Source organism: Metopolophium dirhodum, chromosome 9 (genome assembly GCF_019925205.1).
Source record: "Metopolophium dirhodum isolate CAU chromosome 9, ASM1992520v1, whole genome shotgun sequence".
NCBI lineage: Eukaryota > Metazoa > Arthropoda > Insecta > Hemiptera > Aphididae > Metopolophium > Metopolophium dirhodum.
In genome coordinates, this window is record NC_083568.1 from 27,089,130 (window position 1) to 27,107,363 (window position 18,234).

At 35.2% G+C, this 18,234-nt stretch overlaps 3 protein-coding genes across 3 annotated transcripts; all 3 read left to right on the plus strand.

The window, feature by feature from the left end:
• The first annotated feature begins 1,340 nt into the window (after window positions 1-1,340).
• On the plus strand, window positions 1,341-2,066 carry LOC132953046 (uncharacterized). The gene has a single exon (XM_061025595.1). It carries the CDS (start codon window positions 1,341-1,343, stop codon window positions 2,064-2,066), a length of 726 nt encoding a protein of 241 aa, XP_060881578.1.
• Window positions 2,067-10,094: 8,028 nt separating this feature from the next.
• On the plus strand, window positions 10,095-11,320 carry LOC132952784 (uncharacterized). The gene is made up of 3 exons (XM_061025212.1): window positions 10,095-10,805; window positions 10,863-10,991; window positions 11,058-11,320. The coding sequence occupies exons 1-3, from the start codon at window positions 10,110-10,112 to the stop codon at window positions 11,283-11,285; spliced, it is 1,053 nt and encodes a 350-aa protein (XP_060881195.1). The 5' UTR covers window positions 10,095-10,109; the 3' UTR covers window positions 11,286-11,320.
• A 4,896-nt stretch (window positions 11,321-16,216) lies between these two features.
• Window positions 16,217-17,558, plus strand: LOC132953048 (uncharacterized). Its single transcript, XM_061025596.1, has 2 exons — window positions 16,217-17,055; window positions 17,162-17,558. The coding sequence occupies exons 1-2, from the start codon at window positions 16,217-16,219 to the stop codon at window positions 17,556-17,558; spliced, it is 1,236 nt and encodes a 411-aa protein (XP_060881579.1).
• Window positions 17,559-18,234: the final 676 nt, after the last annotated feature.

An 18,234-nucleotide genomic window follows, 5' to 3' on the forward strand; every position in this document is an offset into this window, starting at 1 on the left:
TTGTTTTAAGTTATTAGTATTATTTGGAACTTGACGACTTTAATAACTCATTAATACCGACTGGTATGTGGTGACTTTCATAACCATGGGTGATGCGCGCGATCTAGTGAGTATGTGTTGGGTGTACTGTGAACAGCGTAACACACACGGTCGCACGCACCACCACTTGGCAGCGCAGAGGTGTTCTTATACGGCGGAGCACCGTTGGGTTTGGACTAAACCACGGGGTTCGCTAGTAGTAGCGGTATGGACTGTTCTGTCTCGTTACAACTGTTTAGAGCATATATTATTATTATTAACCATCAATTAAAATATGATATTATGGAATATGAAAGTATACAATTTGAAATTACTGTTTAATGATCTTCATAAAGTAAATAAGACTATTAACTAATGAGTTAGTGTAAATGCATAATTTTATAAGTTTCTCTTAAATCGTTTTTAAATTTTAGTAAACAAATTCATTAATAATCATACTATCTGAGTATTTCAATATAAAGAATATTTATACATATTTAATACATATTATGTATAGTGATGTTTATATAACATTACCAATAACAATAATATAATGGTTAAGTATTTTTCTTCTATTAGTCTAGAAATTTCACATTCATACAAAACTCATTAGAAAAATTACATTATTATATTTATATTAACATGATATATCAAGTTTTCTAATATCTTAATTGAAGATATTAATATGTTATGATAAACGTATTATGAAAAATAGATATACTATATACTTTAACACTATGTAATGAGGCCAGAAAAATCATATATAAGAGAGCTGGCTTCACTCAAAGGAGTCATACTGTTCTTCAAGCTTCTTGTGTACAGTGCACGTATTACTATTGTTATTAGTCCAGTGTTTATTACATATCAGTAAAAATGTTCAAGTGCGGTGTTTGTGATAAAGTTTTCACCACGAAGTCTAATATGCTTAGACATAACAGATCGCATAACAATAAAAAATGTGCATGTGTCGAATGCCAACAAATGTTCAGTCGTCGGGATGACCTTGTAAATCATATTCAGAAAAAAACATGGTATGTATTTTTTTTTTAAATATTATATAATTGAATAATAATTAAAAAATATATAATCACTAACATAAATTTTTTTTATAAAATAGTATAATATTATATAGATATAAAAGTATAGGTCAGTTACGTGTGCACACCCGATCGAGCAACACGCTTATCGTTATCACGCTATCGCATTTATAGCTCTCGTAAGCGTACTGAAGCCCTACGTGTGTACAGGTAATATGAATAAATATTTAACCATTGATCCATATTCACATTTTAACATTATAAACTAATAAAACACCCAAAAAAATGGGTGAACCCCATACCAAAACTAATAGGCTTAATGAAAAACTTATTGCCTCATCTAAAGTTTCAACTAACAAACAAAATGTCACAATAATATCTAAAACTGGGCCCTCCGTTGTCATAGCAGATAACGCGACTAATGAGCCTCTTTCATCTCAACACTCCGATAATGACTACAATAGCGACGCAATTAAGACCACCGACAAAAATATTTCTAATCACGATTACATCAACAATACCAACCATATACAGAGCGTGCATAGTATCAATTCCTCATCGCAACAAAACACCAATAATGAACCAGAAAAATACGCTTTTGGAAAAAAATCTTTCGCCGAAACCACTCTCAACTCTACACTACCCAAAAAAGAACACGCAATAGTCTTCGATTCAATCGACAACATACCCCAGATTGAATACATAATTGCAATTAGCAAATTAACTCCACCAAAAAACATAAAATTTACCTCTCGGATAACCAACAACCGATTCTGTATATATCTCAATGACAAAAACACGGTTGATTTTCTTGTAGATAACCATCCCTACATCATAATTAACTCGCATACGACGATCAAAATTAGACGGTTAATAAATCCTGCTAAAAGAATAATCATATCTCATGTCTCACCCGATATACCAAACGAATACATTATATCACACCTAGAATATCATAAAATCCAAATATTATCACCAATTACACATATAAATGCGGGATTTAACATCTAGTTCATATCATAAGCTTTAGACGCCAAGTTTACATCAAACCCGATTCGAAAAACTACCAAAATCCATCCTGATCAATCTCGAAAATACATCTCACAGAATATTCTTGGACGACGACTCGATTCACTGTTTCCTATGCAAACGCAAAGGTCACACAACAAAACAATGCAAAAACACACCAACAGAAACCATAAATACAAATATAAATGAAAACGTATGCAATACGTTCGCAGATACAAATGTTGACACCTCTACAAACAACATCTCACAAACCTCAACTCAAACGTCCCTCCTCGAGGACCCATTCCCGATGGAAACAACATCAAATGACATCACATTATTGACTCCAAATACAACTGATATCAAAAAAAGACCAGCATTCTCTTCAACTTCATCAAACCTAACCAACGATCCGCCTTCCTCCAAATCCCCTACTCAAGATAATATATCAAAAGAAACTACGTCCAAACCAAAGACAATCAAAATATCGCAACCAGCAACCAAAAAATTAAAACGAAATCAATCCATAGAAAATATAGTCTTAAAGCTCGATAAAATTCTCGAACCCACCAAACCCAAGTTTGAAGAAATGCCCAACAAAAAAATTAATTATGAACAGTTTAAGTTCATAATTGAAAACTCGCTCGGCGTATCCAACCCAGCTTCAATTTTAGATGATTTTAACATTACATGTCTTGAAATGATCGAGGTCATAGAAAAAATCAAGCCTACAATTAATACTCCAGGCATAAAAAACAGATTGACGCGACTTTGTAATTCTCTCCCCGATAAAGCGCTGTCCACTAAGCCCTCCCAAACTGAATAAAAATAACAATTAATAATACGAAGCCACCCAAACATCGCTTCGATAGTGGCAACATCTAAGTTAACAAATAAAATAAAATAAAAAGTAATGAAAATATTGCAATGGAACATGAATAGCTTCTATAAAAAGCTAGATGAACTTAAGATTTTAATATCTGATATCTCACCCGATATAATATGCCTACAAGAAACCAATTTCACCGATTTAAATGCCGCTAAACTCCCTTATTTCAATGAATATAGTAAATTCAGAACCTCCGGACTCAGAGCCAGTGGTGGAGTAACAATATACATTAGTTCTCTATACCCTTCCAAACAAATCTTTATATCAACTCATCTTGAAGCAATAGCAGCATCAGTAAAACTTAATGATATAGAAGTTAATTTATGCAATATATACCTTCCCAACCAACATACCTTTTCGAAAAAAGACCTCGAAAATATAATTAAGCAACTACCTAAGCCTTTCATTATAACAGGCGACTTCAACAGTCACAACATCATACGGGGCTCTCAAAATACAGACAATAGAGGAAAAGTAATAGAAAAAATCCTAGAAAGTGAAAACTTGGTACTACTCAACAGTATGGAACCTACGCGCATAAACCCAATTAACGGTAACCTTTCAAACATTGACCTGACATTTTCAAATGCTTCCCTCGCTCAAAGACTCGACTGGTCGGTATCAAAAAATATTACCAGCAGTGATCACTTCCCTATTGTCATACAACTCATTACCCGTCATAATGACAGTACCCCCAAACTCGAGAGATAGAACTTAAAAAACCCCGATTGGCTACTTTTTTCCCAATTGCTCGAAGACAAAGTAACTAATATAAATTTATCTGAGATCAAAAACACTGAAGAACTGGTCGACGAATTCACAGAATCAATAATCTCAACTGCTAAATTAAGTATAGGAATATCAAAATCCAAAACGCCAAAACCAAAAGTTCCTTGGTGGAATCTAGACATAAAAAAAGCAATTAAGGACAAAAATGATGCACTTAAAAAATTCCAAAAAACTAATAATCCGGAGGACTTCATTCAACTTAAACAGTTAAGAGCTAAATCAAAATTCTTGATAAAATCAAGCAAAAAGTTGACATGGGAAAAATTCACTAGTAGCATAAACGAAAAAACTGACTCCAAACTAGTTTGGAATAAAATCCAATCACTTAAAGGACTCCGTCGACACCGAAAAATTAATCTAATCAACACTAACACAAATCTATTATTAAACAACATCGAACAAATATCCAATAACCTAGGCGAATATTTTTACAACAACAGCAGCGATAAAATCTACAAACCCAACTTTCTAGCTCATAAAGATAAATGCGAGAAAGAAGATATAATTAATACCGCCAATCAAAACCATGCAGACCAAATCCTCCTCAACAAGCCAATTAACCTTCACGAAATAACGAATATGCTAAAAAAATGTAAAAGCAACAGTCCTGGACCCGACTCTATCCCTTACTCGTTCATTCAAAATTTTAGCATTAAAACTCTCGAATTTCTCCTAAGTATATATAATCGAATATGGAATGAGGGACACTGGCCAAAAAAATGGAAAGCAGGTACCATAATACCAATACTCAAACCCGAAAAAAACCAATTTAAAACTGAGGGATATAGACCCATAACTCTTCTTAATACCATGTGCAAACTATTTGAAAAAATAATAAATCACAGACTCTCATGGTTTTTAGAGAAAATATCTATTTTCTCCCCAAAACAAAATGGGTTTAGGAAAAATAGATGCACTATGGATAGCTTACACGAAATTAACGAAGAAATCAAACTAACATTAGAAAACAAGCAACTCATGGGCGTAATTAACTTAGATATAGCCAAAGCATATGACACAACTTGGAGGCACAACATTATTATCAAACTAAACACAATCCTATGCCAAGGTAGACTGCTCAACATTATAACCAATTTTACCTCAAACCGAAAATTCCAAGTAAAAGCCAATAACCACTTATCCAGGAAATTCACCCAAGAAAACGGAGTTCCACAAGGTTCTGCTCTTTCAGTAATACTTTTCCTGATTGCAATTAATGACATCACTCAAAATTGCAACCCTCCAGTAAAATGCAACTTATTCGCCGACGACTTCAACTACTGGTGTAGGAGCAACAAAGTCGAAACTGTTTAAAACTTTTTACAAATAACCACCAACAACCTAGAAAAATGGGCAAACAAAACCGGATTCAACTTCTCTCCTGAAAAGTCCTCTTGTTCATCTTTTACAAAAAAAAAGAGCCAATGAGCTAGTTATTAAAATAAACGATACCCCAATTGCCAACAAAGATTCTGTTAAAATGCTAGGGGTAATATTTGACAAACGTCAAACCTGGTCAACCTACATAAAACACCTAAAAAAAACCATAAGCAGCTCACTAAAAACAATTAAAATCTTATCACACACTTCATGGGGAGGTGATTCCAAATCTCTAATAAAAATATACAACGCAACCATTCAATCCAAAATCAACTACGCGTCAATATTATACAGAACAGCAACCAAATCTACCCTAAAACTGATAGATACTGTTAATAATAGCGGACTAAGACTAGCAATAGGATGCCTTCCGGAGCAGCCCTACACTCAGCATTTATAACATAGCCGGCATACCCCCTCCTACACTGAGAAGAATAGAACTATCCATTAAAAACATCGCTAGACTTGCTAGTCGCAACGGAGACAAATACAGTAACATAAACAATGAAATTGTCAAGCTGACCAATGAAATCGATTTCTCCTCAGTCAAAATCATCCCTCGTGAATCGTACATAGCCCCCCCTTGGGAAAACAATTACCTAACCAATACCGAGCTAAGCGCCTTATCCAAACCGAACACAGCCCCCCAGATATTTAAAAGACACTTTCAAGGAATCCTAGATGACTTCAAGAACTTTCAAAAAATCTATACCGATGCCTCAAAGTCATGCAATGGGGTTGGAATTGCAATCATACTTGAAAATCAAAACTTAACTTTCATGCTTCCCAATGATTGTTCAATATTTTCTGCGGAAGCTCTGGCAATTCTAAAAGCCATAGAAGTAATAAACACCTCACCACACTCCAATTTTTTAATTCTCAGTGATTCCCTCAGCGCCATAAACAGTGTTAAAAACAAAACCCACCCTGGTGACATTGCCATCCTCATCCAAAATAAAATTGACGAAGCTAAACAAAAAAAAAACAAATTATACTAACATGGATTCCAGGGCATACTGGTATCTCAGGTAACGAAACTGCGGATACATATGCTAATATGGCCATCTCCGACATGAACACGCCATTACTAGACGTCATAACATATGACGACTTTAAAAACTCACTGAAAACATATATTAGAAAAAAATGGCACATATCCTGGAATAGCCAGAATACTAAATTAAACCAGATCAAGTCAACAACTTTCAGATGGGATAATGCCAACCTCAATCGAAAAGAAGAAACCGCCTTAAATCGTTTAAGAATAGGACATACTAGACTTACCCATGGATATCTCATGTCCAATGACGAACCCCCCTTCTGTGAAGCCTGCGGCCAACATCTCACCGTAAAACACATCTTGACTGAATGTCATGTTTACGACCAGGAGCGAATGGACCTCAACTTAACCGAAACCCTCGACTCAACTCTCGGACCACAACCTGATCAGAACAAAAAAACGCTTAAATTTCTTAAGCCAACTAATTTAATTAACAAAATATAATTGTATCTATGAACCCTGTATCTATACATTATCTAAATTGTTATTAAAAATTGTGAACTAATGGCCTTTGCTGCCGAGTTGTTTTTTAAGATCAATAAAAAAAAAAAAAGTATAGGTATAGGTATAGTAAATAATTGGATATTAGTATATAATAATATCATAGTTAGTTTATATTAATAATCGAGAATAAATTATTCACTAACACTTCTATAAAATAATATAATATTATATTATACCATAGGTATTCATATAAAATAGTATAACGAATAATATTATATAAATAAAGAAATAGTAAATAATTGAATATTATTATATTGTATATAATAATAATATCATAAGTTTATTTAGTTATTTAAACGAACATTTCATATTTAATATTAATAATCGAAAATTATTCGATGACATTATACGTTTCTATAAAATAGTATAATTTTAAATGAATATAAAATTATATAGTGTATAATAGTAAATATAGAGGATTATTAAATAATTAAATATTATTATATAGTATTTAATAATAATAATAATTAGAATAACAATATCTTAGTTTAATTTAATTATTTAAACGAATATTTCATAGTTTATATTATTATTAACACAATCAAGAATTAGTCACCAACATACATTTCTATAAAATAGTATAATATTATATAAATATAAAATTGTGTAGTGAATAATATTAAATATAAAGGAATAGTAAATAACCAAATATTAGCATTTAGTATAGATATAATAATATAATATAAGTCATAAGAAAAATCTTCGATTCTATAATTATTTATGTCTCTATATTAGGTTTCATTAAATATGGTGCTGAATACAATAAGGCTATGTGTATTGCGGTCGGACAACATTCATTAAGTGAGTAGTATTTATATTATATTATTTAAATGTATTAAGCTCAATAATAATAATAATTATTATTTTATTTGATAAGGTTCGGGTGTATTGGATAGTGTAGCGTCCTCGTCAAATGCGAATGTTATCATTCCGCCGCAAGCCCCCACCCCTCGCACTACGTCAGTTAAACGTACTAAACCCAACTCGGCGCGTAACATTGTAAGTTTAAAAAGGCCCGCATAGGAATGGTTAATACGCCGGGTTTTATCGAGCTCGACTCTTCGCTGGATAGGACCGTAGTATGGTATTATAGGGGGAATACTGACAACTGTCTGAGCTATCCAGCGTTTTTAGAGTCGATAAAACTCGAGTTGGTGAGTAAAATCAATTATTGCGTACGTATTAACCCTATAAAATATAATTTGAAGTTGGAGAGCGTGTACGCACATAGGGAATTACCAGTCGAGGATAGGGCTTTTAAAACCGTGTCGAGGGAGGTGTATATACATAGCAACGTGAGTGCTATGGTCGATGAGGACTTCGCAGCACTCATGTCAGAGGAGGATAGGTATATTAAAAAGGGGTCGGGTTCACCCTTTCCAGTATCGATGGCTTGCTGTTAGGTATCTATGAGCATACCCCTCTTGGAGGGTCATCGTATATTCCACTCCCAGAGAACATTATGCGGAAAAAGGCCGTCATCAATCCTATGAATATTGATGACGATTGCTTCAAGTGGGCTATTCTAGCCAAACACGTTCCAGTAGTTAACCAAAGTCGTGTAGGTCAAAATTATTATAATGAGGCGCATCGATACGATTTTTCCGAACTATCCTCCCCGACACCTATATCGGAAATCTGTATATTTGAACGACGAAATAGGGGGTGTCGGTAAATGTATACGGATTGAAATCTGGTAAGGGGGGTAAAGGGGGGAAGGGTGGTAAGGGGGGAAAAGTCGGTATTGAGAGTGTAGTGTATCCGATCAGAGTTGTTGAAAACGAGAAGGCTGAACATCTCGACCTGCTCGTGATTGAAGGCTCGGAGCGGATGCACTACACGTACATTTCGAATTTTTCACGGCTGGTACGAACCCAGAAAACATTACATACCAATCGACTTTTCATTTGTAAGATATGTTTCACCTCGTTCGATGAACGGGTTAAAATTAATAAATTGTGCGGTAATGAGGCTCTCCAACAACACATGCGGTTATGCGGGCAGAACAAACCTATTTTACCTGTTATGCCCGAGGAGGGGGAAGTGCTCAAGTTTAACGGGTGGGCTAGCATGCAGCGTCATCCGTTTGCGATATACGCTGATTTTGAAGCCCTCCTGGAAAAACAGACGGAGCGGGTGGGTGCGAGCACTGACGGGATACATGCGCATCATCCGATGAGCTACGGGTACTTTGTGAAGGCGGCGGTGGACGTGCCCGTAGTGATTATGGATAAATACGACATACCACAGGCACCTGTAGTGTATCGCGGGTCGGAATCACGTGACGAGGTGGCCAAAAACTTTGTCGCCAGTGTGACCGCGCTTACGACCAGGTTGGGGAACCTACTGAAGGCGACTAATGTGCCGATTTCGATGAGTGTGGAGGAAGTGCGTGTGCGTAACGCGAAGAATGTGTGCGATATGTGCAAGTTAGCGTTAGTAGTATCATTTGGGGAGTTCAGACCGCTGATCCCCGCATCCCCGCATCCTCCGCATCCCCGCATCCCCGCATCCTCGCATCCCCGCATCCTCCGCATCCCCGCATCCCCGCATCCTCCGCATCCCCGCATCCCCGCATCCCCGCATCCCCGCATCCCCGCATCCTCCGCACCCTCCGCAACCTCCCCACCCTCCGCATCCTCCGCATCCCCGCATCCCCGCATCCCCGCACCCTCCGCACCCTCCGCACCCTCCGCACCCTCCGCAGCTTATCGTTCACGTGCGCGACGTTGTTATCAATAAGTGTAACCTTATCAGTAATTAACTCCTCATTAGTGATAACGATTATCCGTAACGTGTGCGGTGTATAAATCTCCTTATCAGTAATTAACTCCTCATTAGTGATAACGATTATCCGTAACGTGTGCGGTGTATAAATCTCCTTATCAGTAATTACTACTATCAACGTTGAGTGTGAAATTAAAAATAAACATATATTATTATTAAATATCGTATGACGCATATATTTATTGTTATGACGGTGTAGATTTATTCAAATAGCCGGAAATCACGAAATAAACGCTTATTGATATAATTCAGAAATATCTACTGTATGTCTACATTTGGAGTACGGTGTAGGTTTTTTTGAAAACGATCAAATAGCCGAAAATCACGAAATAAACGCTTATTGATATAAATCAGAAATATCTACTGTATGTCTACATTTGGAGTACGGTGTAGGTTTTTTTTGAAAACGATCAAATAGCCGAAAATCACGAAATAAACGCTTATTGATATAATTCAGAAATATCTACAACACGTGAATGTGAAACGGACACTATATAGGCTCCGCAAGAGTCGGCATTCAATCAGTCTGTCGTCAAGTGTACACACGTACGATTCTCCTCCGTCTTTATTATATTTGTTAAGTGTTTACAATTTTTCCAAGTCTTTATTATTATTATAATAAACAATTTTTAAAAACATGGCTGGTTCAATTGAAGACAACGCTGCATTATACAAGAAGAAGACCTTTACGTATGTACCACCATCACCACCGGCTGAACTCATCGAAACCACAAGCTACACGATCAACTTTACAGCACGCAAATTCATACTTGTCGGTGTCGATCCTACTGATAATTTTCAAGTCACCGTTCATTTATTAACACCATCGCGTCATGTTAAAATATCGCCGGATTTCCTGAGACGCATATTCTCTATGATGGGGCATATCTTATCATTTATATTAGATACGGTCCAGTACAAGCGCATCATATTTCTTGAGACGGAATTTCATAAAATATCCAGTATGGTGTATGGCGGAGAAAATGTGCTAGTAATAGAGTCAAAAACTCAGGACGGGTGCAGAGTACTGTTAAATCGGGAGGACTTTATTAAGCTTCAATATCTTGAATGTAGTATTTTCGAAAGTATTGTACGGAAAGAAATAAACACTGCTCCATTAATTACAAGGCAATTTGACGATTTTGCGATGTATCTACATGAGAAATCTGCTCACCTTAAATCACCACCGAAAAATTTAGAAGATATGTTAATATTCATTAAAAACGTACAAGACGATCGAACGGAGAAAATTTACCCAAACATGATCGGTCAAATACAAATGTATGCAACCGTACAACTAGCTGAAACTGTGTTACAACAGTTGACGCATGAGGTAATTCATAAATATAGTAGTACATGTGAAAAAAAAAAATATTTAATACAATTTTAGTTACAGAATGGTCAAATGGATACACCAACGTCTCCAAGCTATTCGCCGGTCAGCAATATATTCAGCATGCACGACGATTCATCTGCACGTGATGGATTTAATCAGCCTAAGGATGATATTTTAGCTAAGGTAATTTATATAAACATAGTTTTAAAAATAAAAACACAATATTTATTTTATATTTATTTTTCCCAGGCACTAGATCATATTGACGGACCTGCACGGACACCAGCCGAGATTCGCAACCCGCAGGCATGCGAGGTAAACGATGGGCCTGATTTTTTCTACCAATTCAGGACGATATCACCACCACAACCTTACCCAACTTTCACCGAACATCCAGTGCCATCACACAAACGATCTCAGTCAACCTTCGCCAAGCATCCGACGCCAGTACGTGATGTTAAGCGACGTCTATTTTAATATTTGTATGACTAATTTATATGAAAATAAAACAAGCGTGATACTTAAAAAAAAGTTTTTTATTTATTAAAATAATAGTAAAGTTTACAATAAGTATTTACAAGGTTCTTACTTCTCCATTAAATGGATTATAATTTATAATTTGGTCATGTAATATTAAGCAATATGCAGATGTTGAAGCTGGGAACGCTTCGTCTGCTTCTAGTTCAATCCTGAGGTCGACGGTTGATGTTTTCACGTTATCGTTCTGTCTGCTCATGTCAACAACTATAATTGGAGACAGATTTTTGAAATCTTCTCGATTCAACAGAGGTTTCACATCTTCATGTCCGTAGTAAGATTTCTGGAACTCGGCATACGTGCGATATAATGTCGCCATCTTATTCTTGGTAAAGTCACACTGAAAATCTTCATAGGGGAATACTTCTGCGTTTAAATAGACCTTTAGGTTTTTTATTTTACAATGGTCGAAACACGACATTGCTTTAGTCGGACTATTTTTCCTAGCGGTTTGAAAACCGATTATTACATACCTAGGTTTTTCTAATTTGTTGGATGTCTTCACTTTCCACGAATGCGAAGTGTTTTGAGGTAAAAATGGATATTCACACAGTTCCCACGATCTAAACGCACATGTCAGTGGTTTCTGACTATTGATTACTTTCAACAGTCTAATTTTTTCTCTGTCACTAACTCTCACTATAGGCATCCGCCACAATATTTTTGTTATGTTTATTTTAACGTCTTTTAGTTTAGGAGCGTCTGCGACAACTTCATTATTTTTAAACTGCTTGATGGCATTGATATCAATCGATGCTCTATTTAATATAAGTTGCTGATTACAGTTTATTAAAATTCGCTTATAATCTTCACAAAAACCAAACAAATCTTTAAGATTAATACATCCGTTAAAATGGTCGTTATCGATAAAATCTTTATTAGCAGTTTTAATTTCGCTATCCCAAGCAGCATTATGACGCGATGAAATATTTGTTTTATTATACGAGCAATATCCTTTTAATGTGGACGATATACCCGGATTGACGAGTTTCTGAATTTGAGTACCGTTTATTTCGTATTTCATTTCAGAGAAAAGAAATGCCAGTCCGTTGTTTATGAATCTAATCTCGTCAGTTATTTCCACAGGTTTGATTATTGTCCCCTCGATGTAAATATAACTCTCACATGGTAAAGTATAAGACTCTGTGTTATGCAGAGCAATACGCACCTCATCGTTATTGGAAAGAGCAGATGTTGAATACGGTAAAAAAGAATGATAGTCAATTTGAGTTATTTTACAATCGTCGGTGTATCCAGCCGTTACATCCAAATACAAATCGTCCATATTAAATAGCGTTCAGCGAGCGTAGAAAAGCCAAATTATCTGCTGTTAGACTATGATCAACTTGTTTACGTTTCGAATATTTCTTCTTCTTCGGAGTTGTTACCTTTCTACTGTTTTTAATACGACTGACAGGTTTTACATAATATGTAGTCCTATTTATATTACAAAATTTCAGACCCATCACAAGTCTTGAATTAATAATCGTATCGATACTGGCTCGCCTCGTAGATCGACCAACTCGTTGTCTTGATTTTTTAAAATTATACTCGCGTGCGTTATAGATGTAGAATTAATTGGGTAAAATACCAAATGTGTTGGAACCTCTATTATTTTATAACCTGGAGGTACATTCGGGTAAAACTCATGTATTGTATGGCACTGCTTACCGTTAACGAATGAACCCATAACCAGATTTGAGTCGATATATATACAGTTTGTTTTAGTAATATTGACCAACGCATCTGATACGTGATTGACATTAGCACCATACTTACGGTTTTTAAACCCCAATAACTGTCCTATACTATCAGACATGGAAAAATCTACAGTTTCGCTACAAAACATTGAGCATTTTAATGTAATATTATCTGCTCTCAACATGAATAAAGTATCTGAATTAGGTAATACACGTATTATTGCCGCTTCGATTTCCTTCAACTCATAAGATCCAGTGGGTATTGTATAGCTTCCGCTTGTACGCTTACCAGCGATATTATTTGTGATTCCTATTTTGCTGCATTTTTCGTTTACATTAGGTATAGAATTATTTGTTTGAAAACCCAGCAGACAGATTTTAGCATTTTTACTGACTTCTATAGGTGGAAAAAAGTCGCATGACAATTCACTCGAGTTGCCGGTTAACGTTATAGTGTACATGATAAAAATTGTAAGCACAAGTGACCACAGTTTGTTGTATTATATTTTTGATGTCTATCGTAATTATATTCGATACTGCACCCGTTGAAATATTTCTGTAATTCTAACGGAGGGGGTAAGTTTCCGTAGCTGTCAAAATATTTAACTTGTTTTCCGATTTTCTTATACGCTACCCAATGAGTACCTGTACCGATTTCAGTGTCTAAATTAACTACAGCCGACTCTTGATTTTTTAAACGTTGTGGCAACTTGTCTCTAGAAAATACGCCAATGAAATGAGGTATTTTCAACATGACAGCGTATTTTATAACCTCATAATCGAACAACGCTCTATCGGGTAACGTAACAATTAGTTTTTTGACCTAGACTTCTTCTTCTTCTTAACTGATCCGCCCTTGTATGGTGCTAGGTATAAACCTTTACCTTTTACGATTTTATAAGAACTACCCTTGTGAGGTGCTAGATATAAGCCTTTGCCTAAATGAATAGGAGTGTTTTTACCAGAATTTAATTCTTTCACGACTTTTACTATATTACCGACACCTCCGGTAAGTGCACCTAATGCAGATAAACCAGCAAAAATAGGTATTAATGGTAAAACACCGCCCTTTTTCGGTATCGGTATAATCCTTGGAGTTTTAGTCTTCTTGTTTTTAGATTTTTTAGATTTTTTCGCAGCTGACAGACATGTTTTTACTAATTTAGTTATATTTCTTTCGTTAATTTTATTTTTGATCGAATTTTTAGCAGCCAAAACCATTTGTTTAAATCCGCAACCAGCTCCAATCTTACGTTTGACCTTCATGGCTGTAGTGACCAGCCAAGACGCAGCTTTTTCCTTGATACCTGTGTTTTTAGATTTAAACACTTCCCAAGCTTGATTTTCTAATACTTCGTCCGCTCTGTGTCTATCAGTTAGTGAATTACTTTCTTCGTATGCGATATCGTGGGCTCTGGCCAACTCGTCAAGACGGTTTATTCCGCGTTCTCCACGCGCTAGTCTTTCTTTTAATTTGGTTCCGGGACCGGCAAATCTAAAAACAATTAATCACAAAATTTAAAACGGATTTATTAGTCATAATATATTGTAGCGACTTACCTATAACCAGGTAAATGTAATTCCACGGGTAAATGATTTATAACAGAGTTAATAAGACCGGAGCCTTTATTGTTGTTTCGCTTACGAACGTGAGACATCGTGTGACGCTATCGCTAACATAGCACCTATATTTATAGTGAAAAATTAAAAAAAAATGCGCTTTATCGAACAAGAGAAAAAACTCCGAATTTATAATATTGATTCTCCCGAGACAATTCAACAGAGACATGGTGAAGTTTTCCCAAATACGATAAGGTCGTTGGTACTTGGGAGCTCTGGTTGTGGTAAAACCAATCTGATGTATTTTCTACTCGTCGATGAAAACGGTTTGCGATTTGAAAACGTTTACATATACTCCAAGACGCTGGAACAACCGAAATATAAATTACTGAAACGTATTATTGACGGTATTGATGGTATCAACATTTTTACCTTTTTCGAGAATGATAAAGTAATTCCACCCGAGAAAGTTTTACCGAACTCAATTTTTATCTTGGATGATGTTATCGGAGAACAACAAAATGTAATAAGAGATTATTTTTCTCGAGGTCGCCACAATAAAATTGATATATTTTATCTGGCTCAGAGTTATTCAAAAGTACCTAAACAGCTGATACGTGATAATGCAAATTTAATAGTATTGTTCAAACAAGATGAAACTAATTTAAAACATGTATATCAAGAGCACTGTTCAGGGGACATGACATATGTACAATTTAAAAATTTTTGTATGACATGTTGGAACCGTGAGATGTTTACATTTGTTGTTATTTGTAAAGATTGTGGGCGTGATAACGGACGTTATCGTTTTGGGTTTGATACTTATGTGCTTATATAAGGCGATACAATTAATAAATATTATCATTTAAAACGTAGTCATGACGGATGCAACTACTGTTCTAGATGAGCTTGTCAAAGCTAAGGAAAGTATTAAACGTAAATATATCGCATTAAAAACAGGCTCGGATAATGTTCAACAACTAATGACACAGACATTAAAACCAATAATCGATCCATTAACTAAAATATCGAATAAACCTCGTTTAAACAAAGAAAATATTAACGTCAGCTCGAAAAACTCATTTGCAGACGACTATCAACAGGAAATTGAAAATTGGCTACAGTCTACAGACTTGGATAAAATATACGGTCCGAAAAAACTTCCAAATGGCCATATTATATTGGGCGATAAAGAAGTAAAATTCATCGAAAACACTATACTTATTGACGACGGTACTGTTTATAACTTAACCTCAGGTCTTATTCAGTTATTATTTTTGAAAAATCCGCTTGTTTATACCGATAACGATTTAGATGTGTATAAATCTATATTGGCACAGACATCAGCACATATAGCTATTGGAAGAAAAATAATAAAAAAGGGTGGCTTTAAATATACATCAATCATCAATAAATTATTTCCCTCGGGCAGTGGACTGTCTATGAAATTGCAGAAAAATAACTTAGTATATTGGGACAATCCAAACGAGTTGGTCGATCGATTACGTCTACTTCTAGCGTCAAAGGCCGCTGGTAATACAGGCGTTTCAAACGAAATAATATCGATTTTCGAGGAATTACGTGAGGCCGGTCTAATAAAGCGAGTTCCAGATGTCTAAACGGGAAATCGCTAACGAACTTCATAAACCAGCAAGGAAAAATTTCACTAGGCGTCGAGTTAACGTCTATGGAAAAAATGATTTATGGCAAGCTGACTTGGTTGAAATGATACCATATTCAAAAGTAAATGGTGGTTACAAATACATCCTGGTTGTAATTGACTGTTTTACGAAATTTTCTTGGGCGAAACCGTTAAAGTCTAAGACAGGTAAAGAAGTTACTAGCGCGATGGCTACAATATTAGTCAAACGTTCACCAAAACTTTTACAACTCTATAACGGAAAAGAATTTTACAACACCACTTTTGACGCTTTGATGAGCAAGTATGGCATACACAAATATTCAACTTTCAGTATTCTAAAGGCTAGCATCGCAGAAAGGATGAATCGTACTTTGAAAGGGAGAATGTATAAGGAGTTTACTGCACGTGGCTCTCACGAATGGGTTTCAATTCTACCAAAGTTGCTCGACGAATACAATAATTCACCACACAGGACGATAGGAATGACACCAATACAAGCAGATTCCGACCCCGCCTCAGTGGTAATAAAACAGCGTAAAATTAATAATGAAAAAATTAAATTCAAGGTCGGTGATAAAGTTCGTATAAGCACACAGAAAGGCGTATTTACAAAAGGTTATTTACCAAACTGGTCTACGGAAATATTCGAGATTATCAAAATAAATAAAACATTGCCCGCTACATATCAGTTGCAAGATTATATGAGTAACCCTATTGCCGGTTGTTTTTATTCTTCGGAAATAAGCAAGACCGATTTCCCAAACGAATATTTAATCGAGAAAATTATTCGCAAAAAGGGCGATCAAATGTACGTCAAGTGGCTAGGATTCGATAATATACATAATAGTTGGATAAATACACGTGATGTTAAAAAATAGTGTCAGTCGTTTTATAACTATGAACGTGTTTGGTAGTTCTCAGGTGAGTGACACTAGGAGAATTATTTCAGATATTCAGTCAAGTAACAAAACGATACTAAATGATACGAAACTCCAACAGAAAGAAATTGATACTTTGAAAAGTAATATTGTTAATCTACATGATAAGATACAATTGTTGGAAAATAATATACAAACAAGTAATAAGTCTTTATTAAATTGCGAAAATCGTATGTCGGAGCTATTTAATAACTGTGCTGAAACTAGTACAGCAATCGCTATCCAGGGGCTTGACGTGGCTCAATTAAAAGCTGAAGTAAATCGTATAACTGGAATATTTGATGAAAATTCATTACCGAATCATGGAACATATATTTCAGATTTAAACTCACGTTTAGAGATCATTGAAGGCAAAAAAATTAAGAAAACTTAATTTTATTTAATATACTTACTAATTAGTTGGTTAAATATATGAGAAATTGAAGTATAATTTCAGTCGACCTGTATACCCCATTGTGTGCGGTAGTCCTCTGTCAGTGATATAAATATTTACAATAATTTAATAAAACCTGTAATTATGTCGTCGGCTATCGTAGACATGCATTGCATTCTTGGAACAAAAAATACATATTTTATTAAAGAAATGTCTATAGTCGACACAGCAACGTGGGCAACTCAACACTGGATTTTTAAAAATTCAAAAACTATACAAGACAACAAGAGTGAAAAAACTAACAAGTGGCTGGAACATAACTATCATAAACTAACTATAGAATATGGTGATGTTGAGTATGAAGAATTAAGTAGAATATTGAACTCATTAAAATTCACCTGCATTTATGTCAAAGGCGAACAGAAAAAACAGATGCTCGCAGAATTTATACCTCAAGTCGCAATAATCAACATCGAAGACCTTGGATGTCCACGTTTGGATCAAATATGCGATGAAGAAACCTTACCTTGCTGTATTTTTCATATGGAATTTAATCCAAAACAATGTACATTCTATAAAGTATTTGCTATAAGGAAATGGTTTATAAATAATTCTTAAAGATTTTTGTATACATTTTATTTAATAAACATAATAATATTTTAACATTGTTTTTTAT